Source organism: Limanda limanda, chromosome 4 (genome assembly GCF_963576545.1).
Source record: "Limanda limanda chromosome 4, fLimLim1.1, whole genome shotgun sequence".
NCBI classification, from domain to species: domain Eukaryota; kingdom Metazoa; phylum Chordata; class Actinopteri; order Pleuronectiformes; family Pleuronectidae; genus Limanda; species Limanda limanda.
In genome coordinates, this window is record NC_083639.1 from 6,115,518 (window position 1) to 6,136,431 (window position 20,914).

At 42.5% G+C, this 20,914-nt stretch overlaps 2 protein-coding genes across 4 annotated transcripts; one reads left to right on the forward strand and one right to left on the reverse strand.

The window, feature by feature from the left end:
• The first annotated feature begins 2,415 nt into the window (after positions 1-2,415).
• On the forward strand, positions 2,416-7,928 carry slc45a1 (solute carrier family 45 member 1). 3 transcript variants are annotated; one of them, XM_061070593.1, is made up of 9 exons: positions 2,416-2,836; positions 2,945-3,037; positions 3,694-3,918; positions 4,135-4,763; positions 4,839-5,027; positions 5,124-5,277; positions 5,400-5,576; positions 5,740-5,945; positions 7,656-7,928. In XM_061070593.1, the coding sequence occupies exons 1-9, from the start codon at positions 2,416-2,418 to the stop codon at positions 7,926-7,928; spliced, it is 2,367 nt and encodes a 788-aa protein (XP_060926576.1). The 3 variants fall into 3 exon arrangements, with proteins under 3 accessions (XP_060926576.1, XP_060926575.1, XP_060926574.1); XM_061070592.1 differs by having other exon boundaries at positions 4,135-4,656; positions 4,714-5,027; XM_061070591.1 differs by having other exon boundaries at positions 4,135-5,027.
• Positions 7,929-10,140: 2,212 nt separating this feature from the next.
• Positions 10,141-12,760, reverse strand: si:ch211-222l21.1 (prothymosin alpha). The gene is made up of 5 exons (XM_061069647.1): positions 12,587-12,760; positions 11,884-11,982; positions 11,356-11,467; positions 11,114-11,187; positions 10,141-11,020 (listed from the first exon to the last, which is right to left on the reverse strand). The coding sequence occupies exons 1-5, from the start codon at positions 12,635-12,637 to the stop codon at positions 10,949-10,951; spliced, it is 408 nt and encodes a 135-aa protein (XP_060925630.1). The 5' UTR covers positions 12,638-12,760; the 3' UTR covers positions 10,141-10,948.
• Between the last annotated feature and the right edge of the window lie 8,154 nt (positions 12,761-20,914).

Consider the following 20,914-nt stretch of genomic DNA (forward strand, 5'->3'; position numbering starts at 1 on the left):
TTAATGGACCTCGCCAAATGGAACCCTGGGTAATCAGGCCCAGTTTTCCACTCACTATAATGCCAATATAATTTTTGCAAAGATATTATATATCTATATATTGCCAATTCCAATCCTTAGTCGCCCTTTGTGCTGACTCAACACAACTTAGAAGCTGTTGAGTCTTTATATATATATTGTACAAACTGGCTAATGTGTACAACCTCAAGCAGGGTTGTGTCTTCACTTTGCCGTCCCTTCAGGCAAGATACCTTACAGGTGTATTGTCACCCTGCTGGAAACAAATGCAAACACAACCCCAGGCCCATTCAGTGAAGATAGTCTAATGATAAATAAACAGGCTTACATGTAGATGCGTGGACAAGCTGGCGGGAGGTATACAGGCAGGTCAATATCCAGGCAGTTACAAAATACAGCTAATAGACACAAAAGGTTAATTTGGTCTATTAGTGTTCTTAGGTAGAATCAAGAGGCACTTGTTTATTCTGTTGTGTTGATTCTTTGTTGTCGCTAGAAGTTCAGATGCACTTGTCCAATACTACTTTAACCTCAGCATCTTGGGTTCAAAATTTGTAAAATTATACAATATATATATAGTGTTGTTATAATTTTTCAGTCAGTTGAAATAAATCCTGAACTGAACAATTTTGGGTTGTTTGTCTGTATAGGCCTACTATAAAAAGCACTTAGCATTTTTAATTTTGGTACTTGTACTTTTACTTTTGATACTTAAGTACATTTCAACATCAGATACTTTTGATACTTAAGTACATTTAATATGAGCAACTCTAAGACTTTTACTCAAGTCATTTTCTGACAGGTGACTTTTACTTTTACCGAAGTCACTTTCAGGTAAGATATCTGTACTTTTACTCAAGTATGGCTTTCAAGTACTTTATACACCACTGTATATTTGTAAAATGTTGGCTCATTTTCTTTTCAACTGATTAATGAATTGATTGAACACAGTATAATGAATGATGGACGACAGGACTTAGTGGCCAGTTACATGGATAACATGTGAAAAATAGGTTGTAAGGTTCAGTGGCTTTATTCAGTGGGGCACATCATACATTTAAGGGACATTAATTGAAAAGAGGAGAAGAAATATAACTGTTTATTGCAATCTGGTATGTTGAGAGAGGCAATATCTTTAAATCAATAACATATGAGATGTGGCAAGGAGTGTTTTTTCTTGAAGGGTTGAACACCACTGGTTATATCTTATTTTGTAATGTATGTGTTTAATGTAAAATCTTGGTGTGAAAAACTAAATTATAAAAATGGTTAATGTAGTAGAACATACCACATTCCCTCTCAAATGTAGCAGAGAGAGAGAGTAGAATTATAGAGTTTACTAACATTGAAAAATTGAGTAGTAGCACAAAAGTACGTTACAGTAAATATATTCGTTGAATTCAAGTATTGTCTTAGTCTGACCTCACGCACATTGTGCAGCCTACACACTGTACCAGAGCAGCGGGCGGATGTGCAGATGGACAGATGTGTTGATATTAGTCACATGTGTTTTCAGACTTCCCGCGCGGTGCTGATGTTGCAGGGAGGGGCTTGACGTCACGGGACAGGACGGGAGGATGAGGCGAAGGGTGGGGGAGAAGAGGGGGAAGGAGAAGGGACGGAGGAGGAAATCGGGGGGATGACTGCATCAAAGGCAAAAAAACAAACAAACAAAAACCAAAGAAAGACCCCCACCATGAGTCGTGTAAATCACAGTGGTCCTCGCTCTGTTCACAGTTTTCCGCAATAAATGACGAGCCTCCCCGGTAAGGTAATTATCATCTTTCATTCTGCACGCCTTCTTCTTCTCCTTCCTCCTCCAACCCGGCTGAGTGCATCGTGGGCTCGTCACCTTCACAGAGTCAGTGTGAAGTCGAGGAAAAATGTCGATCATCGTTATAGATGGAGACAGATTCACCCTGAAGAGAAGCGATCGATCGGTTGCGCGTCTACAAAAATGATTTATAATGGCCAGATTTGGATCATTTGCGTTCGAGCGCCTGTGTCACGTTGCCCTTGTAAACGTCTCTTGCGCCCTCATCTCCTCCTCCAGCGGCTCCATTGTGTCCGAGCCGAGCTCCCTCCATGAAAAATTAAAATGGAAACAGGCTCCATACTGCCTGCTGCCGCATCCTCCACTGCTGTGCTCCGCCACGGTGAGCACATGGGCTCTGCGCACTACACCAACATGCGCATTGGTGGCAGTGCGTCGTGCCCATCCTCGCTGTTTGCTGCTGACTGCAGTGTGGAGCTGCACTACCATCAGTGGTGCTGGGTTTCACACATGCTGCTCCTGTGTGACCTCTAATATGAACAATACAAGTGTTCCACCAGCATGACACCAGGCTTTCTTCTCTTTCTGCAGTGTAAGCTGGCTTGAGAGAGAGAGAGAGAGAGATGTCATCTCCGGGCATGGGCACCCCCAGCGACCCCCTCCTGGACAGCCCGGGGGGGAGGTCATCCTCAGCTCAGGAAGGTATCTGGAGGAGCACGCTCCCCAAAACTGCCAGCTTCCCCCTGTCCACCACCCGGCTCCTCAGTCACCGCGCCAACAACTTCCAGAGGCAGCCGAAGCGTCGGAAGTTGATAAGACCATCTCCGCCTCCACCACCCAACACGCCCTGTCCTCTGGACCAGCTGGACCTCAGTGAACTTCCTCCGAGACGTACCTTCCATGAGCTGCTCTTCAATGGCTGCGTCCTGTTTGGGATTGAGTTCAGCTATGCCATGGAAACAGCTTATGTGACGCCTGTGCTTCTCCAGATGGGCCTCCCCGATCAGTTCTACAGCTTGGTTTGGTTTATCAGCCCAATACTCGGTGAGCGAACAACTGATGGAAATTGATATGTGATACATATGAAAGGCAATAATCCTGTAGCTCCAACTCAGTGACATCTAACTCTGTCCTCTGTCTTTTGGGTGAAAGGATTCCTTGTTCAGCCTCTCCTTGGAGCATGGAGTGATCGATGTACATCCCGGTTTGGGCGAAGGAGACCATTCATATTTGCCTTGGCTATAGGTAAGAAATGTTCAAAGAGGACTCAATACATAAATATAAGAGACAAATTTAAAAAAGAAAATTAAAATCAGAGCCGCAGAGGCCAAATATAGTGACTTTTAGTCCATATAATGAAGAAACTAGAATGATACTCAATAGAGCGCAAAACATTCTCAAGGCCCAGCAGTCGATATTCAATTTCACACACTCATAGATATCAAATCCATTAATACGCCTGATTTTCCTATCAACATCTGTGAACTTTTCCCTGGGAAAACAGAAAAAAAATGCTGAAAAATGTCCAGTCTCACAATTTTAACGAAAGTGAAAAACTTAATTCCTGGTTCTGCCCTCGGATCCAGATCAGCAAAAATGTTTTATTGGTTCTTGATCCTGATACTAACAAACATACATACAAATCAACCAACAAATGAAAACAGGGTGAAAACCTGGCATCTTTTGTAAAAACACAAAACACTGTTATCTTTGTCTCCCATAGTGCAACTTGACAGCATCTTTCACAGACCTTTTCTGCCTAGTAAATATATTTCACAGTCCATGAAACAGGCCCAGTTTTTAACAGTGGATCTCTGTATTGTAGCTTACAATCCCAAAAGAAGCTTCCCCCCCACCGAGATGTCTATATGATTCTGACATTGACTTTTTCTACATCATAGGGGCTCTGCTCGGTCTAACCCTGGTGCTGAATGGGCGTGACATTGGAGTAGCTCTGGATGACACAGCTTTTAATCACAAGTGGGGCATTATCCTGACAATATGTGGTGTGGTCCTGATGGACTTTAGTGCTGATTCGGCCGACAACCCGAGCCATGCCTACATGATGGATGTATGCAGCCCAGAAGACCAGGACCGGGGCCTGAACATCCATGCACTGCTGGCAGGTAAGAAAACACTTTACGAGGTTAAAAATACATGCTGACTTTATTATTACACTGTATAATTTATATCATAGAAGATAGAAACTCTAGATATTATTCTTTTATGACAATCAGGGTAAAGACTAGCAGAAATAGAGCTTTAAGAAATTATCATATTTTGGAAAAGGTTCTTTAAAAGTTTGACTTTTTATCACGCCATTGTTTTTATTTTCTTTAAAGGACTAGGAGGTGGGTTCGGCTACATCGTGGGTGGCATCAACTGGGACCAGACACAGTTTGGAAGGTCGATGGGAGGTCAACTGCGGGTTATATACATGTTTACGAGCATCACCTTGGTGATCGCCACAGCCATGACTCTGACGAGTATCCCTGAGCGGATTCTACCAAAGAGCCAGCCAAACAAAAACTCCAGCCAATGCCATCTGAAGAGCCCCAGTCTTCCCCTCCCTTTCTCTCCTCCGGTCCGCCAGGGATCCAATTTGGGACTGGACGAGGAAGATGAGGATGGTCTTTACAATTACAATTTTACAAAATCTCACCCTCCTGACCCTCTGGCCCATTCTTGCAGTGCCAATGCATGCCTCTGTGTCGGCCTCAGTAGCCCCATATCACCACTGAGCCCCCTCACTCCCAAATATGGCAGCTTCCTCAGCAGGGACAGCTCGCTCACTGGCATTAACGAGTTTGCCTCCTCATTAGGAACCTCCTACATAGACAGTGTGCTCATAGACTGCTACACGGGTCAGCAGACACCACAAGCTCTTGCCCCAAACTCCACCACTGCACCCATGCCTCCAGGGGACTCCCTTCTTCCCGAGGGGTCCACACAGGGGACAGGGAGTCATCCTGTAGGACAGACCCAGGCTGAGGTGGAGTCTCATCCAGCCACAGAAGCTCAGGAGGCAGAAGCGCCCCAGCCCGAGGGAGATGCACAATCTCATGGAGCATCTCAGGACACAGCTGGAGGTGATCCAGGTGTGGGGTCACACCGGGGCTCCAACGCTGGTATCCTGAAGAGACCCCAGAGTCTTGCACTGATAGAGGAGCCCATGGCAACGCAGGTTGTCGGGCTAGAGAACGGACGCAGAAGAACAGTGACCTTCAGCCAGCAGGTCAGACACATATTTTGAAAAGGACAAAAGGTGTTCACTCAGTAGCCACCGCTGCATTTTCTGAACACAATGCCCGTCTCTTTTTCTCCGACTTAGGTTGCAAACATTTTGCTGAATGGAGTGCGGTATGAGAGTGATCTGAGTGAGAAAGTGGAGACAGGAGAATCCCACATGTCAATGAAGCTGCTGTGTATAGCCATCTACAGGATGCCTCCTTCCCTGCGGAGTTTATGCACTAATCATTTTTTGGGTGAGAGAAATCCTTTCCATTTAAAATTCAGTTTTCGTCAAAAACCCTGCAACATCTTAGAAGCGGCCTGTTTTGTATTTCAAATGAACTGAGTTAATAGGCTTTGCGTCTCTGCGCCGCAGGCTGGCTGTCCTTTGAAGGCATGCTGCTCTTCTACACCGACTTCATGGGGGAGGTTGTGTTCAAAGGAGACCCCAAAGCACCCCACGACTCGGAGGCTTACCAGCGCTACAATGCCGGCGTTAGCATGGGCTGCTGGGGCATGTGCATCTATGCATTCAGTGCTGCTTTCTACTCAGGTAAACTACACTTGCAATCACATCATGACTTGGGCGTTAGCATAGCTCTGCCCTGGGAAGATTAATTACTCACCCTTGTTGGATTTTCTTTACGGCCATTTGTCATCCTAACAGCTTAACATTTCCCCTCTGTGTGTCTTTCTGTTTCCTCTTCGACATTCAGCCATACTGGAGAAACTAGAGGAGCGTTTCTCTCTCCGCACTCTGTATTTTTTTGCCTACTTGGCGTTTGGTTTGGGCACAGGTCTTGCCACACTGTCCACCAACCTCTACGTGATACTGTCTCTCTGTGTCACCTACGGAGTGCTCTTCTCCTCTCTATGCACGCTGCCTTACTCTCTGCTGTGTGAATACTACCAGAGCCCTCAGGTTAGTCTCTAGGTACCGCATGTGTAGGACTAACATTCACTAATTTTTCATTAAATTATATTTTTAATACTTAAGAAGAATACTTAAATGATTTCTCGCCAAGAGATAAATAAGACGATTAATACCACTCTTTTACCAGTCTGTTAAATAGAAATTTGATAAATCTACAACCAGCAAATTCAAATTCACACACCAACCATGCAGCTGCCTAGCTGAGCTTTGCATAAAGACTGGTGACAGTTAGCTGGTAATGTCATCCACCTTCCACCTCTCACACTCAATAATTACCTTAATAAACATTAAATACACAAAAGCCGTTTACGGACATGACCTGTGGGTAAAAACGCTGGAGAATTGGCTACAGAGTTTACCCGCAGTTTGGCTTACAGTCATGCACAACACAGCGGGAGGTTCTCTGCAGACACATCAGCACCGAATCCTCTGCATTATTCAGGCTCTGGTGCAGCCGGGTGCAGCAAGCAGTGGGAGGAAGCGACGTATTAACTCCACTGTGGAGATCACTTGATTTTCTCTACATCTCACAGACACTGGTGTCCGCTCTTATCACCATAAACCCTCTTTACATATTATTCTATGTGTATGGCTCCGCAGTTTCACCGGAAGATATTTGTTTTTAATTTTTGCGCCTGTCGCGTGTTAGCCCACCCTCTGCTTACTTGTGGAACCAGCAAGGAATCCCCTGCTGTGTTGTCACATCAAGTTCTCCTGAATTTCTACAGACTTCACACATGGAGGCCAGGCGCAGAACATTCACAGAAACTGTGAAGCATCTCATTTGAACATGCACGTCTTCGGAAAGAGAATATGGAGTATCTGCTGAGTTCAGTCTGAAAGCAGTTTAAGTTAGATAAAGTTGACACTAGAAGGTAAAACTCCGCCAAGGTGAATGCCCCATCTCACCATTAAACTGAGTTTTCACATGAAATTTAATGGATTCTTACTTTGGTTATGACCCACCTCTCCGCCCATTTCATGGAAATCTGTTCAGCAGGTTTCATGTAATCCTGCTAACTAACAAACAAACACCAATCAAACTATAATGGCGATAGTTGAGGTAACTAAACAAAGGTGGGGCAGGTGATCACATAGAGCGGGAAAGCAGACAAAGACAGGAAGTTAAGTGCTCAGAAACGAGATCCAATGGTGAGTACAAAATAAAGCAGGAAGTAATAAGCTAAAATTGCATAGACACAAATCCAAAACCAAGTAGAAGGAAGAAAACGGGCGAAATTCCTTAAACACAACAATGAATCCAACAAAAGACCCACAAAGAAATCAAACTGTTCACAAAAAGTTCCAACCCATCACAGTAGGATTGTTTGGCCTTAGCAGAGGAATGTGGTCTACTTAGTGACGTTGTTGTTTACATTCTAAATCTTATTCCTACAATCCTTAAAAAACCTAAGTGTAAAAAACAACACATTAAGGTTTTATGTTTCTTTAGCTGTAGCATTTCTGCTAAGCAGATTATTTTCCCTTAGGCTCTAGAGTTTCCCTGCTCCCGGTGTGAGCTAATCGACTGGTGATGGCTGCTTCATACTTAGCTGATATAAAAGTGGTATCAATCCTCCTATTTAACTCTCAGGAAAGACAATTAGGCATCACTCCCAAAAATAATAAAATAATAATGCTTTAACCGTGTGGTTAGATTTAGCCCTGTAACTCAACTTTCTCATGTGTGTCCCACAGTTTTGTGGCTCATCAGAGGAAGGGACCAAACGAGGGATGGGGGTGGACATCTCTCTGCTCAGCTGCCAGTATTTCCTGGCTCAGATCCTGGTCTCTGTGGCGATGGGACCTCTGACCTCACTGGTGGGTGGGGCCCAGGGAGTGATGTACTTTTCAAGCCTGATGTCATTCGTGGGCTGCCTGTACTCCTCCCTCTGCGTGGTGTACCACCTGCCCCCCCATGAGGGTGAGCCCACCGATAGCGAGACCCAGCCACTATTGGTGCACATTTAGAGAAGCCTCTTAATGTACTTTACCTCACAGTCACGCACGCACACACATACGCACACACTCAATGGCACACGCTATCGCTCAGTGTCTGAGTGTTGACCTTCCCAGCACCAATAGGACAGACGCACTGTACATCCTGCCGCACACTGTACAGCACAACTCCATATATTGTTTCACGCTAATCAGCACTGCTCCTCTCAGAGCTAGACAGACAGACAGACATTGGCCACTGCTCTAATCTGTATATACACAACCAGTGTGTTCATACAGTGCGTGTGCCCATACATTTTTTCCTATCTTTTCCTAAGGAGTGTGTGACCTTTTTCAGTTAAAGTGTGGCACTGGATTTATTTGTGTGTGACAGAGTGTGCGAGTGACCTCTTTGAGTATAGATCCTTTGTCTGATTCTTTGCTGTAAAATTGTTCGTCCTCTTTTCTTGCTTGTTGATATCTAGTATAGACATGTCAATCACCACACACACAGGCTAACCACAGCTTTCCCCTGTTTTCTTCCTTTTATCAGCTGCCTTACGTCTGCATGAGCTGCGCTGTAACCTCTCAAAGCCTTGTGTCAATGTTTTGTTTCGGTCACACGGCCAAGGGAATGTCTACCTGCCTGTTTCTCTGAGTTAGCAATATTAGCATCACACCCGAAGCAGGATTTTCTGACTAAATGAATGTGCTGGCAGTGACCGCCCACGGTTAACAGTTCATTTGAAAGATCTTTAGCATTAATTTAGCATTCACACAATACACATACACAATATTTACGTTACGCTTAACAGTGCTTAATAGCAGTTGCAGTCTCGAAGGGCTTCCCATTGTTCATATTTTAACATGCAAAATAAACCAAGGACACTTTTCCGCACAATCATTCACCAATGTGCTATCCCCAAATTTCAGTTTAGTGCTGGGTGACACTTAATGGAGCCCCGAGTATGAGTACAATGACAATTAATTAATTAATCAGCACAGACCCATGACTAATAGGATGACACACGCTAACGCGCTTGTACACACAACTTTTCAAAAAACGCAGAGAAATGTGTACTGGTGGCGAATTCTGTCTGGGCCCTCACTAAGCCATGGAAAGCTCAGTGAGCTATCACCCTGCTCCTGGCCATACCTTTGTAATAATGACAGTGATTCTTGTCATTATCAGGAAGAGGAGAAGTTGAAACTGGGGTGTGAATCAGCATTCAGTCGGAAACCGAACAAAACTGAAGAACAGCAAACTGAGAAGACTCATGTGAACTATGGGTAACCCTGAAGGTGGACAACAATGAAAGAAAAGACTGGGGGAGGGGTTCGTAGAGCCGGCAGCAAGTACTTTTTGTCATCAAAAGGACGCATGCTTTCAGGCTATAGGCTTCTGCTACACCCCCCTCTGCCATCAACTCAGTATAATGATCACTTAACATTTGTTGGAAGCGTTTCAATCACAGAAAAAAAAAATCACATTTCCTTTCCATCCTAAAGAAGCCATCACCAAAATAGTCCATTTGACTTATTTTCTACATGTTTTGTGCCATGGCAAACTGCTTCGTCTGTTGGGCCCTCAGCAGACACCAGGCCTGGATTCAGGGCTGTAACATAAACTTTCATATGTAACATGTTTTAAGCCTTTCATTATGAGGTTGACTGGCACTTAACATTATGGTGTCAGCCATAATTACTGCCTCTGCAGAATGTCAATAATTGGCTATTACAGCCTACAGACTGACTGGATGCACGCCGTGCTAATGTTTCTGAGGAAACTGCAGTTGTATGGATCATGCTGTTGCAGCTTGCTATAAAAGAAACACATTTGGAGTTTTTGTGTTCTATGGTACCACCTATTGCTCAATACTAGCAGCATTACTGTAAAAGCTACTTTTATTCAGGGTTCTGTTCAAACTTAAAAAGGATTTTTTGCCATTTAAGACTCCTGTGTCAATTATTGTTTCTACCACTGAGTGTCCTCACCCAAACCAGTTGAAATATGTTCTGCAATCTTTGCTTACACCACATGGGGGAGCTAAAAGACAAGACCAGTCATTGAGTCTCCCTTTTCCATTACCAAGTGAGTGCCACTATTCCTGCATCTTCCTGTGTCTGAGCCAGCCATTTTCCATGTTAAGAAAAATTGGGTCAGGTGACATCATCTACTTAAATATTGGTTTTGAAAAGGCACTGCTGTCGTGCAAACAGGGAATATACACACACACAACGTAGATTTACTTAAGTAAAAAGACAATTTATTTGTTAATCAGAATATACAAAGCAGTGGCTGAAGTAACCAAATGTCATTCTGTTTCTGAAAAAGGCAGTCCTGGACACAAAAACTGGGATACTCAGCCATAACATAACTCGTTGAAGATGTAAGAAAAAACAAAGTATAAATGGTACAAACTTGCGTGGAATGCATACAGAACAATGACCAAAGCTTGAAGATTTAAGAGGGGTTAATTAACATTGCAAAACTCCTGCCTCCATAAAACAAGCAGCCTTATCATGGAGGTGCAAGACACAGCCCCTTTATTCATTTGCACCATCTGTTGTGTTGACAGGGCAGCCGAGCTAAGGATTAATTAGCAGCTCAACACAAAAATAGTATGCCTCAACTAATAATGCTAACAAGTGTCCATTAGCCCCTGCTTAAAACTCATCTTTGGTCCTTTATGTGAATCTGAGAGGTCAACATGAGCCTTGGAGGTGAGCAGCTGCCTGAATGTATGAATCATCTGGTCAGCACTGACAGAGATTGTGCTTCTCACATACTGATATAAAACCTCAAAATAAAAAAGAACTGATCTCATGGTGTGGCCCAATTTTACAAGTAGAAAAAAAGCTCATTTTAAAGACCAATAAATAACATTTCATAAAAAATGATGCAGGGCCACTATGTTTCAGGACTCCAGTGCAATGTGATAACATGGGAGCAAACGAAAAGAAATCTCTCTCATAGATACAGAGAAGCACAAGCTCTACAACGCGATGTTGACCAGGCCGGTAAGACAGTGCCGCAAACACAGAGCGAAAATCTAAGCCTTCACTTCTGCTTCTTTTGAGTCGCCATTTTCCTCCGTCTTCTGTTTTTTAGTCTCCACCTTTTCCTACATGAAGAAAATATTTCATGTATTAATAATCAAATATTAGCTGATTAGGCAACACGTATGGAAGAACAAGTGATTCAACTGTACACCCACCTCCTTCTCATCAGCTGCACGCTTCACAGGCTGTGCATCGGTCTTCTCAGCAGGGGGCGCCTCTTCTGCTTTGGCTGCAAGGAAAATACATCTTTTACTTTGAGTGTAATCAACACAAATAAAGGATTTACTGATACTAAAGCATGCTAGAATTTAAGTCAAAGCCACAAGAGGGAACACTTTATGGCACATCTGAAACTTTGAACATGGTTTCTCAAGTCCTGATGACAATTCAAACACACCATCTCCATTTTTGTGTTCCTCTTCTTCTTCCTCCTCCTCCTCATCATCATCATCATCCTCCTCCTCCACTTCTTTTGGTTCCTTCACTTTGTCACTGTGAGCAGCTCCATTCTAGAAGAGGAGAAAGTGTCATGTCAGTAAATTCCTTTTAATGGGGTCTGAATTGTAGAAAAAAAAACAAAAAAACACAGAAAACAAAAAAAGCCCAGTTGAAACAACCCTCCCACAAACACATCATCTACTGAATCCCCTGGGGACACTAAGAATAAGCAGTTGGATGACGCTCTCATCTCAGCTCCCCAGAGGATTAAAGCCACCAAGCTCTGGGAAAGAAAAGACCCCTCAGAAACCCAGTGGGGACGTCTTGCTAACTAACATCTGTGCCATTTCACAACCCAAACAAAGCCAGTGTGAGGAGCAGCTGAGCAGCATGGGGGGGGGGGCTGGGGGGGGGCGGTAACAGCGACACCTGCACGATGACGGTCTCGGAGACAAAAGGCCATGAGGCCGGGAAGTGTCCAACTCACTGTTCCATTGGCAGGTGCGTCCCCGTTGTCCGTCTTCTTCGTCTTCTCTTCCTCCTTCTCCTCCTCCACCACTTTGACTTCTTTCTTCTCCTTCAGCTCCTACAAAATAAAAGCACAAGCCCCCCTCCCCAATCAATGAAACGTTCAGGCGCGAGGAGTTTTATTCTGAAGTGCGTGATTTAAAATCAAAATGCTTCAGTTGCTATACATGGGATTCACTTTAATGCAGTAAAGATTTGAAAGCAGTCATGTTTAAGGGGTTTAATCACAAAGTAAGGTAACCCTGCGCGTCACTGAGTCTTCCCGCCCACAGCAGCAGCTTCACCTCCTGCGTCGTCTCCAGCGCTTTGTCTGCTCATCAAGGGTTTTTAAACCTCAACACATCTCTTTCATTTCACCCTAACGACGCTACATTTCCCCGGCTGTCACACCTGACACGTAATGGCGGCGAGTGGTCGTCGACGAGGGGCTATTTGAATTAATTTCATTGAAGGTGAAACACAGTTCACCTCAGTTACTCTCTGAAGTGACGTTTGGTTTAAATCCCCGTCGAGTTAACACACCGGAGTCGAAGCGGAGCGAGCTTCACCGTGCGCACGACACACAAAGCAACTTCGAAAAAGTTCCAGAAAAATCTTTTTTTTCAACTCGGCGTGTTTAAACATGAAAATTAAGAAAGAAAAAGAGAGTGAAAGAAACGCACCTTGGCTGTAACCTCAGGGGCGGCGGTCTTGGTAACAGCGGTGTCGGCCATTGTTTGATTTGAACGTGGACGGTATATTCCTGTTAGTGAGTGTTGTCTCTGCTTGTCTCGTCCTCTTCGTGTCTGCTCGGAAGACGCTGCCGGAGGAATGATGTCCGCTCCACTCCGCTTTTTCTCCAGACCTCGTTTCGAACTCCTCTCTCGTTGGATGCGGCGGCTCCAGCTCGCACGCCATTGGTCGACGCCGGCCCAGAGAGCGTCCCATTGGGCGAGCGTCCCGCCACTCCGCCCCCGCTCGTCCCGCCCTCCTGCACAACTCGTCGCGGATTGGTCGGTGGGTTTAAAACGCCGCACTCGTTTTTTTTCCTCCCTCCATCATCCATCACTTTGATTTTTCACCTGCATCTCGAACAATGGACGTGAGAAGTGGCTTCTTGTTCAAACTGTTCGATCACACTCAGCCGGGCGACTCGTCTTCCTGCTGGTGGAACTTTGTGATCACCCCCCAGCAGGTCGCATCTTTTGTCTCGGCTGCTTCTCTTTGCACAGATGAGGTTTCAAATTACAAGAAGAAGAAGAAGAAAAAAAAAAAACGATGTGAAAACCATGCGGCCACTCCTCCTTTCTAAATTTAACTCTCCTGTAACGAAATGTCTTGATCTCTTTTACTTACACTTTCACTTTTGCACCAATAGTTTTGAACAATTGTCCACGTTACATGAAGGATTATACAAGCACCCGCACCTAAACTGAGAGCTAGACATGCATTATACAATACAAATAGTATCTTCTTTCATTATGACTCAATTAAATCTGATTATTGAGCGATTGTTTGTGTTCATAAATGAATAAATTAAATGTATCCTTACGATGATTACATTTTCCACAGAAGTAATTGAGCTAAATAAATAGGGAACGCCAGTTATTACTGTTTCTTACTATGTTTGATTAGATATGATAAGGTAAGAGAATCATTTATTAGTCCCACAATGGAGACATTACAGCAACAAGAGTCAAAATATAAATCAGTAGGTGATAAGTAGCATGCAATATTTAAGTGTAAGGAAAATAAAAATATAGAAAAATATGAATGGAATTAATATAATATGAATAGTGTAAAAACAGGCCAAACGTGTGCAGTGTGAGAGTATCTACAGTGAACGGATTACACACGAACAATTGATACTGCACGTACAGATGAACATAGCACCATAAATATTGCACAGTTAAGAGAGTTAAAGTTCAGTCCAGGACCTGCGATACCTCTCCTTCAGAGGACAATGGGAAGGAATTCACTTGTCTGCCATCAAACAGATAAGCCAGGCAATAAATGTGTTGCTTTGTGATATCAGAGACAATAACAGGGTGTGGACTGTGCGTAGCTTAGTTTAAGTGTGTGTGTGTGTGTCTGTGTGTGTGTATACAGCACTTACTAAAGCAAGTATTTGTTACAGCTATTCTCATTGCTTTGTTAATGGAGATGCTGATTGTTTTATTTACTGAGAGAGTAATGTTTTCTGAAATCGGAAAGGAGCTGAACAAGATACACATTTAAGAGTGTAGACTCACATTCAAAAAATTTAAAAACAAAATCTATGTATCAGTGGATGAAAAAGTGCTGCCAGGGGCTGCTGGACATCCTCACATACATAAGTGAAATGTTAATACAGCTTGCCACTTATTCATATTTCAGATGTGGCTGATTAATATGATTTAAAATTATGTATCTGCACATATTTTCACTGTTAATGAAATCTATCATAATAAATATGCAGTATTGTCTGATTCCCAAAACAAGCTGTTTTTCTCCCCCCCCAGAGGCTTCAGGTAAACTTTCTCTGCTGTTTCTGCACACATTCCTCCAACTGTAAAACCAGAGGAAGTGAGACAGCTTTGTGGTTCCTGCATCCGATCAGGCCTGCAGGCCGATCAGCCTTACCAAAGGTATAAATCACATGACATATTTTTTAACATGCCACTGGCCTACAATTGAATTTCTTGAGTTTTGGCCACATACGCTAACTTGACCTCAATTGACATATTTTCATTAAACTGCAGTTACTCGATAGGTGTCATAGCAACAGTGTAATTTCCACTTGTTTAACTATAATATACATACACTCTAGCTTGCACCCATACCCCTATGATGATGTCACTCATTGGTCTTCAATTTAAATATTTGTATTGAGTTTTATTAATGTTTACCCCTTGAACTTGCCTAAGCAGCATCGAAGGAGGATTTTTCTGACACAAGTTTTTCTTCAGCCTCTAATTTGGTGACTCCTCAAACCTAATCCTGCACTGCATCAGTTGTCATGTCGGCTGCGGATTTCTTAAGAGGCCTCAGGGCCGTTTTTTGTCATTCAACTCACATTCAGCTGAAATATAATTATGAAGACTGTCATTCACATGCAGAGATTAAAAAGTGTGTCAGGGTACAAGATGGTTACCGAAAATGTATTTGTTATTTCTTTTAAGAAGCATGTCAAGTCTATTGCTCCACCATATTAACTGATAATTGCACATAATAATTTAAAAGTAATTGTCATCTATAAGTTAAAATATTAGGTCTTAAATTATTAAGTTAGTTCTTATTCATGTTAACGATCATTTACATTACTTCCGTCATGCCTAATGATTTTGGTGGCATGCATAGCTTGTAATGGCTGTGTGTTTTCATTATTAATGTGGATATTAATAATGATACAAAATTATTACAAAAAAAGACCAATATGGAACTGATGACACTGGACACAGGCCTTATTACACCCTGATCAGAATTTATCTACAAACACATGGCTTCGCTGTAAGATAGACTACAGATACCACATGTTTCTGTCTGTAGTTGCAAATTGAGGGTTATTCTCCAACAGGCTACTGCAACGTATCATGTTAAAGTGTAAATTATTCTCTGATATTCCATTATGGTCAGTAGCCCTGTGTGGAAATGTTTCTGGTATTAATCTATTTACTTATTTTTCATAGTGTTTAATTGATAGGGACAGAGCACATTATTGAAGATAAGTACAAAATACCAAATGTGAATATACTGAAGTAAGCAAGAGGGCTAATTAACATTCGTCATTTTGAGGCAGATGAAAAGAAAACATGAGACTGCCACAATTTTACTAACAAATACAGACAAATAAAAAGGACCACATAACACTCAAGCCCAATTACAAGTGGTCATGTTTCAGGTTTGCTGTGAGTTGTTATTTGACACGCAGAACACGTCATTTCAGCCTCTAGGGCTCTCTCAATCAAAACAACAATAAAATACCTCGTTTGCTGATGTCATAAAGGAGTGTGGGATCATGGGAGTTGTTGTCTTCACCACCATTGCCGATGAATATCTCCCTGAAGGAATCAAGCGCAAATCATGTTCATGGATGAGTTTATTTATTAAATTGTTGTTCATGCTATGCAGCAAACGGCAAGGAATAATCATGATCCATTATCATTGACCAATACAAACAGTTGAAGGAAAAAACTGCTGACAGGAAGTTACAGCCGAGACAGACAAAGCCACAGTTAAAGTGGTTATGATGCAATTAAATTTGAATGAATTTTAGCTTTGGCTGGGTTTGGACATTGTTGGAAACATTTTGGATAATATAAATACACAGTATGATAGGTCATTTTGGGGCATTGTAATGAAGAATTGTTAAATATTGTACATTTAAAAGTGGGGTGTATATATAGCACTCCCTTTTTGAAAGTGGTTGGGCTGCATTTCTAAACCAATCACTTCAGAAATAGTGTTTGCCATATACAATCAACAAGCTGTGAGGTAATCATATTCCCACAGCAACATTTGTGTAGTGTGGTTGAGAATTAATACACAAAGCAGCACTACAGACTTTAATCCCTGCTCTCAAAGACAAGCGTTTGTTGTGATTCTTAATGCCGCCCTTTATTATTTGGGAAATGACGACCTTGTGGAGACCGCAGAGCACTGAGGCAGACATCCACAGTGTAATGGCCTCAGTGTGTGCAGAGGCTGCTGTGAGTCCACAGGCAGAACTGTGGGGCAGACTAAAAGCCAGCAGAAGGCATTACTCACCCTTTCTCTGGAGCTGGAAAATGGGAGCAATCAGATGAAGGGGGAGTGTTTGTGAGATAATTTCCTGTCTTTTTATTTTTTTCCTGCTTTGCCTACCTCAACATGTTTCCATGTGCCACTGATCTGTTACAAAGAGGGGAAGAAAACCTGTGCCTCTTCTTCTGCAGGTAATAGAAACAAACAGAAACACCAAAACAAGTCAGGCAGTCAAGGAAAAAGTTGAAAAGGAGACACAGTTGATTTTTATTAGCATATGCGCCAACAACTTGAGTGTTCACCACACTTTCCACAAGTAGGAACTGGAAAAGTTTTTTTGAAATGCTACTCAAAAGTTACTAGACCACAAAGTTATACTGTATTAAACAGGGGCCTCTTTGTGTTCACAGGGACACATGTTTGAAAGTAAATTAAAGTTTTGCATCAGTTCCTGTGTCCTGAGGAAACATTTGTCCACTGGCCTAACGGGTCAGAGGATATAAGATGGGAGGTGAATTACCTTAATTCACCTTCATTTCTTCAGGACAAAGGATTGACCCAACTTGTGGAATGTCAATGCTCGGGGGTAGAGCAAATCAGGACCCATCGAAGAGCAGAGGTCAGGATTAGCCGGGGGAAGGGTCTTGATAATTGGTGGAGTGGGTGGGGGCAAACTGAGCTCTTTTGTTTTGAACAGCAGTGTCCTGCATGGTCTGGTTGTCTTTCACTTAATCTCGGGGCAAGTTCTGCACAGTATAGGGACAACATGAAATTGACTTCTCACTGGGACTCTACTGTCTAATGTGCAGTGATGGGGAAACGTTCCTCATGTTATTGATCTATAATTGACACAATTATGCACCGTCGCTGTCGATTATAGTAAAAAATATATACACCACAAGACCTCCCGCAGTTTGTAGGAGTCAATAAATAAAGTTTCCACTTAAAAGTAGACATAAATTAATAAGTGGTGCATTAATTGTCAGCATCAAGACCAATTCAGATATAAAACATTTAAAAAATGTAATTCAATTTTTTTTCTTAATTACTTATAGATCACTTTTGGACTACTGTGTCACTACAGCAGCCAACAAGAGGATTCAACAGACTGAAATCAAAACGGAAAAAAGGTACAAAACGCTAAGTACATGTATTCACAAAGTATTTGTTACTAAATATACTCAATAGCAGAACAACAAGAGAAGTCAGATTGTATATGTCATGTATCTGTAATATGAAATTCAATGTGAGTTCACAGCAACACACACAAAGTACCAAAGCTACTCTGTGCCAAGAGACCCTGAAATCCAGCAGCCCTGGATATTGTTGAGGCTGCTGCTGTTGATATGTCTCTTCACTGTTGCATGGATTAGTCTGTAGGTGCTTTGAGGATTTGGAACATGCCACTGTGTTAGTGTTTCCCAATGCTTCAAGGCCTTTGGTCTCAGTACACTTTGAATTAAAGCAGCAGTGTTTGCAAATGCCACCTTAATTCCCTGTTTGTGTTAACCACAGGCAAGATATCGAGGTGCAGGCAAAGTCTTGAGAACACACAGTTTACTCTGAATTATGAGCTGGTGTTTCTGGATCCAGTTTGGATGCAGAGGGGTAAAATGCTCGTTGTTAGTAAAGTAGCTGGGATGCAGATTAATGTATCTTCTCCTCTCTCCGTGAAAAGGTGACTAATCCATTATATAGTGCACCAATGTTTATAATGTAAGCAGCTTAAATCTTATTATTATTATCTTAATATTGGTTGGGTTGACCACAAAGGGTCAATACAGAGTATAATGTAAATGACTGCAGAGACTCCACAGAGCCAGGACCGGCCACAGTGGCAGCACAGTTCAGTCAGGACCAAGCTCAGTGGAGGTGGTGACGGTGCAAACAGCTGGGGAAAAGGACACTCAAGGTTCTGCTGCCACAGCGAACCTTACTCGAAAAAAGCTGTGAGAAAATTAGTCAATGGATGGACAGATGGAGAAATTGTGAAATGTTTTCATGAGATACCATATATATTCTGTGACATGTTCACACAGCATGTACGTCATTGTGTTAATTTCCTGTGTCAAGGAATTTACCACCGGCTGGATTTCAATTAATTAGATGCCAAGATTTGATCAGATTTGTTTAAAAGTGCATGAATTGAAAACACAGCGACAGCAACAGACGAACATGTTTCACTGCTCACTTCTTCTTATCTCAGCAGCACATCAGGCATCAATCAACCCATCAAATATTCAAAAACATCAGCAGGCACTTTGCTCTTCCTGAATTAGAAATAATACATTGTACACCGTATTAGAACCAATACCACACATGCATAATACATTTCACTGTAAAACATACACGGAGAAGAAAGAGCTGCACGTGAAACCATGTTGCCAGAATCTGATAAACACGGATGTTTGTTTGGTTGAATGATCCCTTTGAGATACTGGTTTAGTGAGGGCACATTACCGAACACATGGTGGTTGGTGAATGTGACACAAGTGTCAGTGATCAAATGGATACAAGTGAAGAAAAAGGATTTAGATCAAGTAATGAATGAAATTTGTCTCTTAGGTTCTATAAACCTTGTATTCTCTGCATGAAAGAGCAGCAAACATTTTTTTCTCCTCCTCCAGCGCTTAACTCCAACCTAAGCTGTACTACCTTCTTTATTTCACCTCTAAGCTCCACCCCTGCAAAGGTCCTGCCAGGGAAAAGTGGAAATTTCCAGTAATTCCTTCTACTTTGCAAGAAACTCCTCCTCCCCCTCCTCCTCCTCCTCCTCCTCCTTCTGGTTTCCCGCCTTTCACTCTACCTGCTCCTTCCTGCAGCAAGATGAGTTGAAGACCTAATGGCCCTCTACTGCTTGGCCCTGTGGTGCCAGGCAGCTTTTACTTAGACAACTTAAATAACTCAGCTTTTCCTATGCATTTCTGCATCTAATCACAGGATTATGATCTTTCTATTGGCGGTGTTTAGTGTGAGATGATTAAATCTCTTGTTTTAGTTTGAAGACATCGATTAGAAAGCTGTTTTTTAAATAAGTCACTCGCCCTGGCTGTCTTTGCCACAGTTTATATGTTTATACAGTACATTATACCTTGTTACCTGCCAAATAAATGTAAGGGGTTAAGCATTGTGTAACTGTCACATTAGCTCTTGAATGATGAACAAGGGTTGGTTTGGGATCACGGAACAGATTGTACATTTGCATTTTTATTTCTCTGGCTAATTTGATATTCTGGTGTCTGGCTTGTTTCTCTCTCCTACAGCTGATCCAGCTACAGTCGCAGATCGGAGATTCAAGTGATGTGACGAGCACTTTGGTGATTACAGCGCAGGCTTAGCTTTGGCTCAGACATGGAAAGAAGATGCTACCGGTTAATCTCTTCGCTTCATCTGCGGTTTTATATCTCCCTTATAATTGGAGACCATAATGTAAATATGAGCGGTGAAGATGATCTGTAAGAACATATATAAATGACAGCTGGAGTGGAGAAGTTTGAGTGTGTGGATGGCATGAGGCACTCTGACCTTAGACCCATTGTGAAGCACCAACAAAGAGCCATCTGCACAGCAACCAAAGCGGAGATGAGGGACTTGCACACAGGGGAACTGAAGGAGGGGGGTGCACAGCGCGCGTGTGAAAGAGAAAACAGATCAGTGATCAGTGATCAAGGAGAATTTAAATGGGGGTTAGATCAGCAAGATAATGTCTGAAATATTAAAACAGTCAGTGGGAATGTCTCTGAGGTTTTTATGCACAGAGAAAGCATGCAGCTGCCCACCATGAGAACATGGATCTTTCTAAGAGGAAGACGAGAGCCGCTGGCCTAATCACTCAAGTGCACATTTCCTGCCTCCTGCATGATGACATGAAGTCAACTGAAGCTGTTTTAGGATAATGATTAACCTAAAACTGGAGCTCAGTATGGTGGGTGTGTTAATTTGTGTCTGTTAATTCATTTATCAGAAATGTACAGGCTTTGTCTCTGCATTCATCTGAGTTTTAAAATATATCTTGAATCAGAGGGCTAATAGTTCAGATGTGAATAGATCTCTCTTCCAGGCTGTGTTAAGTTTATTATTGTATTTGACTTTATTTCAGGGTGAATTGCAAAAATAGAGAAAACAGAGACAAAATGGTGTCGGGGGCATCTGTAATAATCACAAATGTTTCACAGGTAAGACATGAGACTCAGGATTGCTTAGCAACAGCAGTAAAAAAAAAAATCTTGTAGCCTGTGTGGCAGCAAAGAAACTGACAGTGCTGCCCTCCAGTGGTGGACCGGTGGCAC